This window comes from Hyperolius riggenbachi, chromosome 1 (genome assembly GCF_040937935.1).
Source record: "Hyperolius riggenbachi isolate aHypRig1 chromosome 1, aHypRig1.pri, whole genome shotgun sequence".
In the NCBI taxonomy this organism is placed as follows: domain Eukaryota; kingdom Metazoa; phylum Chordata; class Amphibia; order Anura; family Hyperoliidae; genus Hyperolius; species Hyperolius riggenbachi.
In genome coordinates, this window is record NC_090646.1 from 433,521,656 (window position 1) to 433,535,759 (window position 14,104).

The window sequence follows — 14,104 nt, forward strand, 5'->3', positions numbered from 1 at the left end:
ACCCGAGGAGTCCTGCAGGAAGCAGATCTTTATACTGAGGTCATCCAATGGGAGCAGACATGCAAATTCCCACACAGGTGAATGATAATCAGTCACAAGCTGACAGCAGGGAAAGGCAGACAAAGCTATGCAGCTTGCATGGAAAGAGATCAGAACTGCCTGAGCTGCAACACTACTACTTCCAGCAATACCTGCTGCAGCAGCGATCATGACAGTTAGTTTTCCGCCACACATAGCGTTTTGCATTTTGACCAAAAAGTTCCATTTTGGTCTCATCTGACCAGAGCACCTACTTTCACATGGTTGCTGTGTCCCCCACATGGCTTGTGGCAAACTGCAAACGGAACTTCTTATGCTTTCTGTTAGCAATGTCTTTCTTCTTGCCACTCTTCCATAAAGGCCAACTTTGTACAGTGCATGACTAATAGTTGTCCTATGGACAGAGTCTCCCACCTGAGCTGTAGATCTCTGCAGCTCATCCAGAGTCACCATGGGCCTCTTGACTGCATTTCTGATCAGCGCTCTCCTTGTTTGGCCTGTGAGTTTAGGTGGATGGCCTTGTCTTGGTAGGTTTACAGTTGTGCCATACTCCTTCCATTTCTGAATGATCGCTTGAAAAGTGCTCCGTGGGATGTTCAAGGCTTTGGAAATCTTTTTGTAGCCTAAGCCTGCTTTAAATGTCTCAATAACTTGATCCCTGACCTGTCTTGTGTGTTCTTTAGACTTCACAGTGTTGTTGCTCCCAATGTTCTCTTAGACAACCTCTGAGGCCCTCACAGAGCAACTGTATTTGTGCTAACATTAGATTACACACAGGTGCACTCTATTTAGTCATTAGCACTCATCAGGCAATGTCTATAGGCAACTGACTGCACTCAGATCAAAGGGGGCCGAATAATTATGCACACACCACTTTCCAGTTATTTATTTGTAAAAAATGTTTGAAATCATGTATGATTCTCGTTCCACTTCTCATGTGTACACCACTTTGTGTTGGTGATTCATGTTTGTGGCAGTAATATGACAAAATGTGAAAAACTTCAAGGGGGCCGAATACTTTTGCAACCCACTGTATATGTCACTTTGATGGCATAAGTTATTGCTGTATGTATCAATAGCAACAGCTGAAATGCCAAAATTGTCAGGTATCTTAAGGGGTAAAAGCCCAAGAACCTGTACCTGTTAAAAAATACAACATTTTATTGATAAGGTGTGAAAATATCACCTAGGAAACAAGTTAGGAGAAAAAGTGAGTTGAATAATGATCAATTTTTCATTTAAAGAGACACTGAAGCGAATTTATTTTCCCCATTTTACCTTACAAGTCGCTTCAGTGCTCTCAAGCCAAGTAATCTGCTGCGTCCCACCACTAAACAAGCACTGCAGAGCCCCCAGATCCATCTGCAAATATCCACGACCAACTTGGTCATGGATTTTGCTGCGCTGAGGGGCAGAGCTTCCAGCTGTAGCTCTTCCCCTCCTGACGTCAATCGCCGTGCGGATCGCCGTCTCTCCCCGCCCCTCTCTGTGAAGGAAGAGTGAGAGGGACGGGGAGAGGCAGCGATGCGCCGCGATTGATGTCAGGAGGGGCAGAGCTGAAGCTGAAAGCTCTGCCCCTTCCAGGAAATGCCTGCCAGATTGCCCTCCCCCGGGGATTTGGGGGCTCTGCAGCACTCGTTTTGCGGCGAGGATGCGGCGGATTACTTGGCTTGAGAGCACTGAAGTGAATTATAAGGTAAAATGGGTAAAATTAGTTCGCTTCAGTGTCTCTTTAAGTAATGGATTGAAGAGACAAGTCAGAATGTGGTGAGTGTAGTGTACCAGAATCCAAAGCCTCCAATTAATCTCTTTGAGATTTACGGTCAGTATTTGGAAGTCACAGAATGGACATGGGCAAGGGATTTAGTATACTGTACCTTATAAATGTATATTTGGCTATTCAGGCTGTTTACAAGAGGGTTTAGGGATTTATTTCTATTTCTAATTTTTAACTTTTGTACTAGTTCACTAGATGAAATCATCAAATACATCTAAGCCCTTCTAAATTTTGATGTACTTCATATTTTATATAATGTAACTCGCATACAAAATCCTATTCTTAGATCTGAGTGGTAAGGGCCTTTTAGTTGGAGCAGATTTCCCTGATAAGCTCATGACCTTCAGTGGTTCTGCTACATTATATTATTTAATGTCCCAGTGGTCTTGTCTCTCAAAGCTTACCATAGATGTGTACATCACTTCTAATTGTAGACTATGGGAACCAAAACCACCACAAGTAACAGTGGAGACAGGAAGGGTAGTGGTGGTCTAGGACAACCCTGTCCTCAAGTACCACCAACAATGCATGTTTTGTGGAAATCCACAGAGGTAGTTAATCAGCTCTGCTGAGATACTAATTACCCCACCTGTGCATGTTTGTAGTTTTCTGCAAAACAAGTACTGTTGGTGGTATTTGAGGACCGGGCTGGAAAGCCCTGGTCTAGATCTCAGTGGGGGAATCTACTCCAGTTGTCTCACCTTTAAGATCTAGTTGCAGACATCCATATGCAAGTTACATTATAGGCCTCAAGAGCAGCAATTGGTAAACATCCTGGTTTCAGCATTTGCATACATAAAAAAAAATCAAGCATGTAACATTGTTATCAAGCCTTCAAACTCTGAACAGCATCACTGACTCATCTCTCTTAGTTTTCTGTGATAAATAGAGAAGAGAATTGAATATGACATATGCTCATCTGTCCTTGTCTATGCAACTACTGCAGCCTTCATGTAATATTGCTTTACTTTGTGGATTGCAAACCCAAAAACAAATAAACAAAAAATGTTACTTTCTACCATTCAATACTTCTCTGGTTTAGGGCCCTTTCACACCAGAGGGCTTTTTCTGCGTTTTAACGCCACGGCCGAAGCTGGGATTTTCCTAGGTAAAATGAAAGTCAATAGACTTTCATTTTACCTTTCACACTTAACGCTGCATTTTGGAGCATTGTGTTTTGAAGCTCCCAGGAGCTTTTTTAGGGCTGACCGTGGCGTTTCTCATTACAATTGATACGTTTTTAAAACGCCTTAAAAACGACTTGAAAACGCCTTAAACGCCAGCAGTTAAAACGCAGCGTTTTAGCCTTTTACTGCTGCCTGTAGTGTGAAAGTAAAGAAAATACACACTATATAAACATAATAAGTAAAACTAAGCTAAAAGAAAGACTTCACATAGTTACCAGCTGGGGCTGAAATAGTCGGCACTAGCAAAGCTAGGGAAAACTATTTTGGATTGAGATAAGCTTTTCTGGTAGTTTGTGCTTAACTAAATATAATTGGCAGTGTAATATAACAGATTTGTCAAAAAAAGGTTTGAAGTATGCTTCCTAATAACGCACCTCATCATTATCTGGTCCAGTAAGGAAATGGCATGGATCAGGGTTGTGAAGCATTCCAACATTGTTGACTGAAATATAAAAGGTTATAGAATTTAAAATGCAACCATGTTCAAAGATATACTGACTTGTAATAAAAGTTCCCAGCTTTGGTCCTCTGGATTTTGCAGAGATACAAAATTTCTTAACGGTAGTTAAAGGACAGGTCCGAGGAAGAAAAAAAAAGATCGACTTACATGGGGCTTCATCCAGCTCCTGGCAGCCGATATGTCCCTCGCCGCAGCCTCCGTGTCCTGGGATCCCCTCCATTGGAGATGCCGACCTCGACAGCACGTGGCCGTGTCACTCGTGATCACGCTCTTATGGCCTGGAGCGTTCTGTGCAGGAACAAAACTACTGTGTCTGCGCAGAAGGCTCCTGGCCACTGGAGTGCAGCTCGCACAGGTGCAGAAAGTGTTAAAGGTTATAAAATTTTAAATGCAGCCAAGTTCAAAGAAATACTGACTTCCTATATCAGTTCCCAGCTTTGGTCCTCTGGATTTTGCAAAGATAAATAATTTCTTAATGGTAGTTAAAAGACAGGTCTGAGGAAATTAAAAAAACATCTACTTACCCGGGGCTTTATCCAACCCCTGGCAGGGGCAGTAGTTCTGCGCCTGTGCAGAATGCTCCAGGCCACGTGAGTGCGCTCGGACGCGAGTGGCACGGCCGCACTCTCACGCAGGTGCAAAAGAGGTCGGCATCGTCAATGGACAGGGGACATATCAGCTGCCAGGGGCAGGAGGAAGCCCAGGGTAAGTAGATCTCTTTTTTTTTATGTGCTCGGATGTGTTCTTTAAAAAACAGCTCTTACCTAGAACTCCAATTTCCAGCCCTTTTAATTTTTCCTCAATATCTTCATATATTGTTTTTTTGGTGAAGTCCGCCTGAATTATTTTAATGTCTCTTCCTGTAGACTCTTCAAATAAAAAATATATATATTTCAGAAAACAATATAAGCCATAGGATTCGAAAACATATTCCAATACTCATTAACTTCCGTGCACTTATCCAAAAAATCCGCCTTTTTGCACCTGTAACATTGATGTGTCATATGTTTTAATTACACCTTTAAAAAAACCTAACAAAGCAAAAACGTCACTTATCTTCAGACTAAAGGTGGCCATGCACAATTAAAAAAAAATTGATTAATTTTCCTGTTTTTTTTTCTTCAATAAAAATAATTGATTGTGTAGTAAAATACAAAATATTTTTGACAAAGAAAAACAAATAATTTTTAAGATTTTTAATACAAATATCTGATCGATCAGATGTGCTGGAAGAAAAACAAAATTGATTTTTTTTATCTTGTTATACAAAAAAAAACAAAACAGAAAATTGATCATAGCAGTTTAATTTTGAACACGTGACAGATCTGACAAGTTTTGAACTAGCCCTTCTTATCATTGGGGATTCTCAAAATGTTTCTTTATTTTCAAAAGTACTTACTGAATAGCAGTTGCTCAGTGCAACTGCCAGAACACTGTGCAATTGAGTATCGAGATATCTTTGTACACATTCTTTCCAGGTAGTGCTTTTATAAAGCATTAAGGCGACATTGAGAATCCCCCCCTGAGGAGATGGACTAGTCCAAAACCTGTCAGATTCTTACTACCTACTATAAGCAACAGCGATGTAGGTGAAAAGCAATTCATAGTGCATGTTAATCTGAGTGAAATGTACTTACAGTATAAGTACTGTATTTTTTTGGACTATAAGACTCACTTTTTCTCTCCCAAAAGTGTGTGTGTGTGTGTGGGGGGGGGGGGGGGGGGGAAATCACTGCAGCTTGTGGACGCCTGCCAATACGAACCTCCAACCCACCACAATGTCGAGGACTCCCTATACTGTGCCCATGCAGAGGAGGACACAGGGGGACAAGCAGAGGACACAGGGAGACACAAAGGGGCCAGGGGCGTAGCAATAGGGGGTGCAGAGGTAGCGACCGCATCGGGGCCCTTGAGCCAGAGGGGCCCCGAAGGACCCTCCCTCAACTACAGTATTAGCTCTCTATTGGTCCTGTGCTCATAATAATCACTTTTATAGATACTCTGAATAGTGGTAATCATTAACAAAATGTTTCCCATCCCCTTCTTGCACCTCTGACACTGTAGTTGCCATTGGCAGGTTTTGGTGCGCCACATCAATTGTTATGTATAGAGTGCTTGGGGGGGCCCCATTGTAAGACTTGCATCGGGGCCCACAGCTCCTTAGCTACGCCACTGAAAGGGGCATAGAGGAGGACACAAGGTAGATACAAAGGGGCATAGAGGACAGAGGCGGAAACATGGGGGACACACAGGGGACAGAGGAGGACACAGGGAGACACAAGAGGTACAAGGGGGCGTAAGGTACAAAGGGTGGCATAATCCACAAGATGCCCTTTCACCATGGATGCACCATGTTTAGTATATATTTTTTCCCCTGGTTCTTGTCCTCTAAACCTAGGTGAGTCTTATAATCCGAAAAATATGGTGTGTATTTTACAGTTTATAATTTTTGTGATAGTGGTCCTTTAAATGGTTATTAAAACTAAAGTGGATTTTTAGCTTTCATTTAGATATAAAGGATAGTTTTCAATTGCATACCTTAGCAACCTTTTCTGTTATGTAATACTTAAAGAGGAACTGTCACGAAAATCCTAAAATTTAAAACACATACAAATAAGAAGTACATTTCTTCCTGAGTAAAATGAGCCATAAATTACTTTCCTCCTATGTTGCTTTCACTTACAGTAGGTAGTATTAATCTGACATTACTGACAGATTTTGGAATAGCCCATCTTCTCATAGGGGGGTTCTCAGGGTTTTCTTTATTTTTAAAAGCACTTAGTGAATTGCAGTTGCTCCGTCCAACTGCCAAAATAGTGTACAGAGAGCAGGGAGGTTGGCCAGCATCTTTGTATTAATCATTTTTAGAGAATGCCTTTATAAAGAATAAAGGCCACGCTGAAAATGCCCCATGAAGAGATGGACTAGCCCAAAACCTGTCGGTAATGTCAGATTTCTAATACCTACTGTAAGTGACAGCAACATAGGGGAAAAGTAATTTATGGCTCATTTTACTCTGGGAGAAATGTACTTTTTATTGGTATGTGTTTAAAATTTTAAGATTTTTGTGACAGTTACTCTTTAAATGGATACATAAGTTTGTATGTGTATGTTTATACACATGGAAAATTAAATATCAATCAAATGCATAAGCAGACATACCAATCTCCAAGGCAATTCTTTGCATTTTCCCAAAGGTTCGGCTGATCATAACAATATTCATGCCTCGGTTTGCTAGCTGTAAAGTAAAGGTCACCATTGTTATGCTGGTACATTGTATATTCATATAAGCTGTCCATGGTTATTACCATAGTTTTCTGTATTGCTTGCAGGAATAGGACAAATTCATAAGCGTATTTATTTAATCTTCATTACAATTCACGGAAATCCTAAAGATAATGAAGTTTTATCTTGCTTTCACTTTGTAGGGAGCACTGAAAAAGTTAAGCCTCAGTGTTTACTGTACAGATAGAGCCGTTGTGGCAGAGCTCCTGCAGTCTATTCACAACTGCTGATATATCTTAGACACCTTGATCTAGCTAAACAAACACACAACACAGAACCCTGTATTTCCACAGCAACTATATGTGGAATAAATACTTTTCATTGTCTACTGTGCACAGGTTCAGGTCCACTGTAATGATTTGGGTGATAGAGAAATATTATAAGATAAAAGAGATTTCCAGCTCACACATACCTGGTTACCAAAAGCACTTGTAAGCAGTAATTACAATTAGATATTTTCAATAACGTATGCAGCTATAAAAGGAAGAGTGAAATAGCTCTTTGTGGTCATTCCAGAGTATAAATAAAATAGCAAATGTGTTCATTCAAATCAAAATTCCTTTATAATGGCAGGTGAAAAAATCGCCTACCTGAATAGAAACATGAATAAAACTAAGACAAAAGTGCTCTTCACTACCCAACTTGGTTGTTACTTACTATAAAATCCAGCAGGATCAGCGTCCAACAACATATAAACATATAGAACTTTAAAAATAACACAGATTTAATCCAAAATACTTGGTGGTATCTGGGTAGGCATTTGCAAAAATAACATCTAAGCTGCTATTCCAGTATCCAGAGGAATAAATATGTAGGGTGAGTCAACATGTTGCCCTCCCAAAATGTTATTTTGTATACTCTCTAAATTTATAACCAAGCCCAGTATATCCATCACACATACTTTGCATTAATAGATGGCTACTGTTTACTGGACTTACAGTGGGATGCGAAAGTTTGGGCAACGTTGTTAATTGTCATGATTTTCCTGTATAAATCGTTGGTTGTTACAATAAAAAAATGTCAGTTAAATATATCATATAGGTGACACACACAGTGATATTTGAGAAGTGAAATGAAGTTTATTGGATTTGCAGAAAGTGCTCAATAATTGTTTTAACAAAATTAGGCAGGTGCATAAATTTGAGCACCTCAATAAAATGACAACAGTGCCCAAATTTATGCACCTGCCTAATTTTATTCAAACAATTATTGGGCACTTTCTGTAAATGCAATAAACTTCATTTCCCTTCTCAAATATCACTGTGTGTGTCTCCCATATGATATATTTAACTGACATTTTTTTATCTTAACAACCAACAATTTATACAGGAAAATCATGACGATTAACAACGTTGCCCAAACTTTCGCATCCCACTGTATTAGCTGATTATGGAGCTGACTCCTAGCTCCTAGCTGACTCTGCACCTTCAAGTCTTGGTCAGGATATAAGTGGTCTCTCTTTAAAGGATGATTTGATTTTCTGAATGCTTCTGGTGGTATTTTAACTGTTTTTATGTAGTTTGGAAACAGTAAAGCATTACATTAAAGGGAAGCTGAAGTGATGAAAATTATTTAAAATAAAAACACGTTGTAGCTGCAAATGACTATTACATACTTACCTCGCCCTCAGTTCCTATCAGAGGCTCACAATTTTCTTCTTACAGTGATCCCTTCCAGTTCTGACAACATTTTGTCAGAACTGAAATATACCAGTTGCTGTCAGTTATATATCAGCAGCTGTCAGTTACAAATGAATGTGCAAGGTAATGTCCATGTTTCCCTTTGGCTCAAGAGGGTGATATTACAGTTTAAAAGTGTGCTGACCAGGAAGCTGTTTTGGGGTATTGGCCATTTTTAATATGGAGGACGGAAAAATCCATTGATCACAGTGGACAAATGGGACGCATGAGAGGAGAAAGAGATTGAGGAGTAGACTACACAGGAGGTAAGTATGACCTGTGTATGGTTATTTTGACTATTTGTTTACAGTTCAGGTTCTCTTTAAAGTATATCAGTGGAACTTTCCCCTTGTTTTGTGCTATTCAATAAATACAAGGGATTACACTGTGATGAATTGTGCTACATCCCCATGCTAATTTAATTAACTGAAGGAGCCTGACTGTAATTAAGGCCCCCATTTCTAGTGTGCCTTGTAATAAGAGTTGGGAGTATACTCAGTGCATCCATGAGATGTTTTTCAAGTCACCAGAGACTTTTTTTGGTGCAATACATCTTGCAGCTCTCTTGGGCATTCCACCCAAATGAGAATTTAAGTACAATATTGACATTGGTAGATAATACATGCACATCAAATGCTACACCATAATCTAGCCCTTGAAGGACAAAGCAGCTTTTTGATGGTTGTGTGTATATTTTGATCACTATTGCGTCTTTGTTTATAAGGGCGGTAAGAGTATTCTTCTGTTTCGTTTTATTAACTTGTTTCTGGACAGCTGCAGTTACTATTGATAGTAAAATATGTTACTATAAAATCCAGAGGGAGCTCCAGCCATTAATTTCATTCTCTTCTATGATATAGGTGTAAACCTATATGTGCTGTCATCCCGGGCTTTGTAAGATTTTGTTCAGGCCCAATCAAGTAATATTGCATATTTAAAGCTTACATACTAATCTTTAAAAGTTAGTCAATAATTGTTATTATCCTAATTCAAAACTTTCTGCTATAGTAATAAATAGTCATTTTGAGAAGGCTCTCTACCAAAAGTAGTAGTTTAATAAATGATTTCAAAGATAGCCAGACAGCTTCTTACCTCTATGGCATACGCTTTACCAATCCCATCTCCAGCTCCGGTCACAACTATTAAAGTAGAAAAAGATATATACAGTGATGTTATTGCACATGTTTAAAAGGTGATGGCTTATAGACATGGTTCATTTTCGTTAGAGAAGTAGAGGTAACTCATTATGTCATTTAGTGATCTTTCATGAAAGGTTTGTGCTATTGTAAACTGCTGTCTCCAAAGTGTGATGCCTGCCCCATATTCTGTTCTTCCCTCTTCATATGATTATTATTATTTAGTATTTATATAGCGCCAACATCTTTCGCAGTGCTGTACAGAGTATATTGTGTTGTCACTTAACTGCCCCTCATAATCATATGTCTAAGTATCTATTGTGTAGTGTACGCAGTAGTAGTCATAGTATAGGGCCAATTTTTAGGAGGAAGCCAATTTAACTTATCTGTATGTTTTGGGGATTTGGGATGAAACCGGAGTGCCCAAAGGAAACCCACACAGACATGGGGAAAACAATCAAACTCCTTTCAGATAGTGCCCTGGCTGGGATTCAAACCCAGGACCTAGCGCTGCAAGACGAGAGCGCTAATTACTACGCCACCATGTTGCCCTGCCCTGGAGCACTTACGACCAAGAAATTGCCAACACTCATCATAGATGTCTAACAAGCAGTGATTTACTTCTGAAACATTTCCCACACTCAGCACATAAATATGGTTTCTCAACAGTCCAAAATCTCCCATGACTGAGAAGCTGTGATTTCCCTACAAAACTTTTCCCACACTCAGAAAATGATTAGGACTTTTCACCAGTATGGGGTCTTTCATGTGCAACAAGGCTTCTTTTCTGTCTAAAACTTTTCCCACACTCAGTATGGATGGATTTTCACCAGTGTGAGATCCCTCATGTCTGCCTTGATTTCTGGAAAAAAACCTTTTTCACACTCAGTACATACATAGAGCTTTTTGCCAGTGTGATATTTTGCATGTAAAACAAGGCTTCTTTTCTGTCTAAAACATTTCCCACACACTTTACATGAGTAGGCCTTCTCCCAAATTTGAGATTGCTCATGTCTGACAAGTTCTATGTTACAGCTAAAACATTTCCCACACTCAGCACATAAATTGGACCTCTCACCAGTGTGGGATTTTTCATGTAAAACAAGGCTTCTTTTCTGTCTAAAACATTTCCCACACTCTCTACATGAATATGGTTTCTCCCCGGTGTGAGATCTCTCATGTCTGACAAGCTCTGATTTACATAAAAAAAAACGTTCCCACACTCAGTACATAAATAGGGCTTTTCACCAGTGTGAGATTTCTCGTTTGAAACAAGGCTTCTTTTATCTCTAAAGCACTTTTTAACATTTACTACATGAATATAGATTCTCACCAGTGTGAGATCTTTCATGAATGACAAGCCTTCTTTTCACTCTAAAACATTTCCCACACTCAGCACATGAATAGGCCTCCTCCCCAGTGTGATATCGCTCATGTCTGACAAGGTCTATGTTACTGCTAAAACATTTCCCACACTTAGTACATAAATACGGCTTCTCATCAGTGTGAAAATACACTTTTGAAACAAGGCTTCTATTATTTCTAAAACATTTCTCACATTTACTATATGAATATGGATTTTAACCGGTTTTCTCATGTATAACAAGGCTTTTTTTATTTCCAAAACATTTCCCACACTCAGCACATGAATATGGTTTCACACCAATGTGAGATCTCTCATGTCTGACAAGGAACAGAAGGTGGTACAGTAGTTGACCGTAATTGTGCATACACACATACAGTTTTCATTGGCCAATTTTACCATTTCCATGTAGTGTGAGAGCTTACCTACACAATCTGTGCATAGTATTCAATATCTGTAGGATCCCATACTACATAGAGGTTGTAAAATTGGTCAGTAATTGGTCAATTATAATTGAAAGTATGTACCAGGCTTAAAGGATACCGGAGGTGACATGATGAGATAGACATGGGTTTGTACAGTGCCTAGCAAACAAATAACTATGCTGTGTTCTTTTTTTCTTTCTTTGCCTGAAAGAGTTAAATATCAGGTATGTAAGTGGCTGACTCAGTCCTGACTCAGACAGGAAGTGACTACAGTGTGACCCTTACTGACAAAAAATTCCAACTATAAAACACTATCCTAGCAGAACATGGTTTCTGAGAGCAGGGAAGAGATAAAAAGGGTCAGTAGTCAACTTAAAAAGTAGATTTAAACATAAAATTAAACTGTGGAATATCTTAAAAAGTAATTTTAGTAGAAGGAAGATAAATACAATTGTTTATTTCATTAGTTTATTTTCACCTCGGGTGTCCTTTAAGGCTTTCACTCAAAGTATTTAATTCACTTTTTCTCTTATGTTTTTTTCCTAGGGTATCACTTTTAATATTCTGTTTAAAATAACTTTCCAGGACTCTGCAATAAAAAAAAGTAACAAAAAGTAAGTGACAAAGTACTGTCAAAATTAGTATTGGTATCTTGCTTGCTGGTGGCTAAAAAGGCATTTGTATAGATACCTGTAAGTTATGAAAATATCACCTAGGAGAAAAGGGGAATTGAATATGGGTCGTCATCTCTAAAGCAATATTTCCTTAAACTACAGGGTTCATCTTAAATTGCAACCTGGAATACATATAATAAGCTAAGTTAACTGATGTTTGTGGATGTCAAAGTATATAAACTAAAATACAACATTGCAACAAAAAAAAACAAAAAAACCCAAAGCAAAACCCTTACAACTAACTGCATTTGGGCAGGTGTGAAAGAGCCTAAACATTGCAACACTGCTCAGTATTTTATTTAATCATCTGAATAATCTTCCATCCCAACCAGCTAAAAATAATATTGGCAAGCAAACTGCCATGGAAAGCATTGAGATGCCGGTTTGGACTGACATGTTATGTAAGGGGGTGCACATTCTAAGCACACATTCCATGTAGAGACAAGAAGTCAAGTGCCTTTTATTGGTTACATAAAGTTATGTAAAGCATATGTGTGTGGGTTAGCACAGTGTGCTCAATAAAATTTTATGGACACCGTGGACACTATGAGTAACAGTTTGCAGAAACTAGAATGTTTTTGATAATTTCTGCCCATTTTGGCAGTACAAGATTAAACAAGACTGTATCCCTGAGTTCTTATGTTATTTAAAAATACTATTTAAAAAGAGAAATTGTCTGTATAGCCTATATATCATTACCACCCAGTTACGCAGCTTAGTGCACACCTAATTCAGTAGGAGTACTTATGAGTTACCATATTGTTCGAACCATAAGACGCACCTAGGTTTAGAGGACAAAATCAGGGGGAAAAATATATACTAAACCTGGTGAGTCCATGGTGCAGGGGCATCTTGTGGACCTTTTCCTCAAACTGTTACTATCTAAACTACACTGCCCAGCTACATTAACCCCTGCTGCCCCATCATCTAAACTAATCAAAGCTACACTAATGAAAGCTACACTAATCCCTGCATACACTACACATTACACTACATACACTGACATGTTATGTAAGGGGGCGCACATTGTAAGCACACATTCCATGTAGAGACAAGAAGTCAAGTGCCTTTTATTGGTTACATAAAGTTATGTAAAGCATATGTGTGTGGGTTATCACAGTGTGCTCAGTAGTGTAGTGTAATGGTTAAAGGTGCTGCCGCTGACACAGGAGATAGTGTAATGGTTAAGGGCTCTGCCTCTGACACAGGAGACCTGGGTTCAAATCTCGGCTCTGCCTGTTCAGTAAGCCAGCACCTATTCAGTAAGGAGTTTCTTGGGCAAGTCTCCTTAACACTGCTACTGCCTACTGAGTGTGCTCTAGTGGCTGCCTCGCAAGCGCTTTGAGTCCGACAGGAGAAAGGCGCTATGCAAATACTGCAATTATTATTATTATTATTATTACACCAGTCCCTGCATACACTAACCACTACATACGATAGTCATACAAGGGGTAGGATAAAAAGGTGAGAGGAGTTGAGTCAACCCACAGAAGAAAAAACAATAATCATAATGTAAGGCTTGGTGGTGTATTCTCCACAGTCAGCATGCAACGCATGAGCTGACGTGGAGGAGGTACACACACTAGCACAACGAAACAGGCTATCCCTAGTATAGTGGAGGGGAGGACTGACTCCAATAGGAGATTGTGGCGCACAGAGCCGGTGCAGATCTGACAGCCACAAACAATGCTTTCGTTATAACGTCTCAGCGCAAAGTAGCGCTGAGCGCATAAACCAGAACTGAGGAGATCAGGACAGGTAGACAGAATAAACGCTTGCTAGCTAGCGGCTACTTAGCGACAGCAAGCGTCCAAAACCAGACAGACTGGAATGAGGCAGCCAATGCGTTGCGGCGATGGCGTGCCTCACAAAGACAGGACAGGATAGTCAGAAAATAGCAGGATCGAGATAGATGAACGTAACACAGATAAATATACAATAAGTATGTTTTCCTAGCGTATTACAATTACAGCTATCAATGAAACTATTTGTAACGTCTGACTAACATATGTATATATCGGCAATGAACCGATATATGACATAAGCAGGAACGCTGACTAGGACTGGAGTAATACAGGG

The 14,104-nt window shown here is 39.4% G+C and overlaps 1 protein-coding gene across 1 annotated transcript in view; it reads right to left on the bottom strand.

Annotated features, from left to right (window-relative positions):
- The window catches only part of HSD17B3 (hydroxysteroid 17-beta dehydrogenase 3), a 61,021-nt gene that overhangs the window by 31,831 nt on the left and 15,086 nt on the right, over positions 1 to 14,104 (bottom strand). The window contains exons 2-5 of the mRNA XM_068271425.1: positions 9,520 to 9,566; positions 6,626 to 6,701; positions 4,228 to 4,332; positions 3,378 to 3,445 (exon numbers count right to left, since the gene is read on the bottom strand). Coding sequence (XP_068127526.1) covers positions 3,378 to 3,445; positions 4,228 to 4,332; positions 6,626 to 6,701; positions 9,520 to 9,566 — 296 coding nt within the window. The remainder of the gene's footprint in view (positions 1 to 3,377; positions 3,446 to 4,227; positions 4,333 to 6,625; positions 6,702 to 9,519; positions 9,567 to 14,104) is intronic.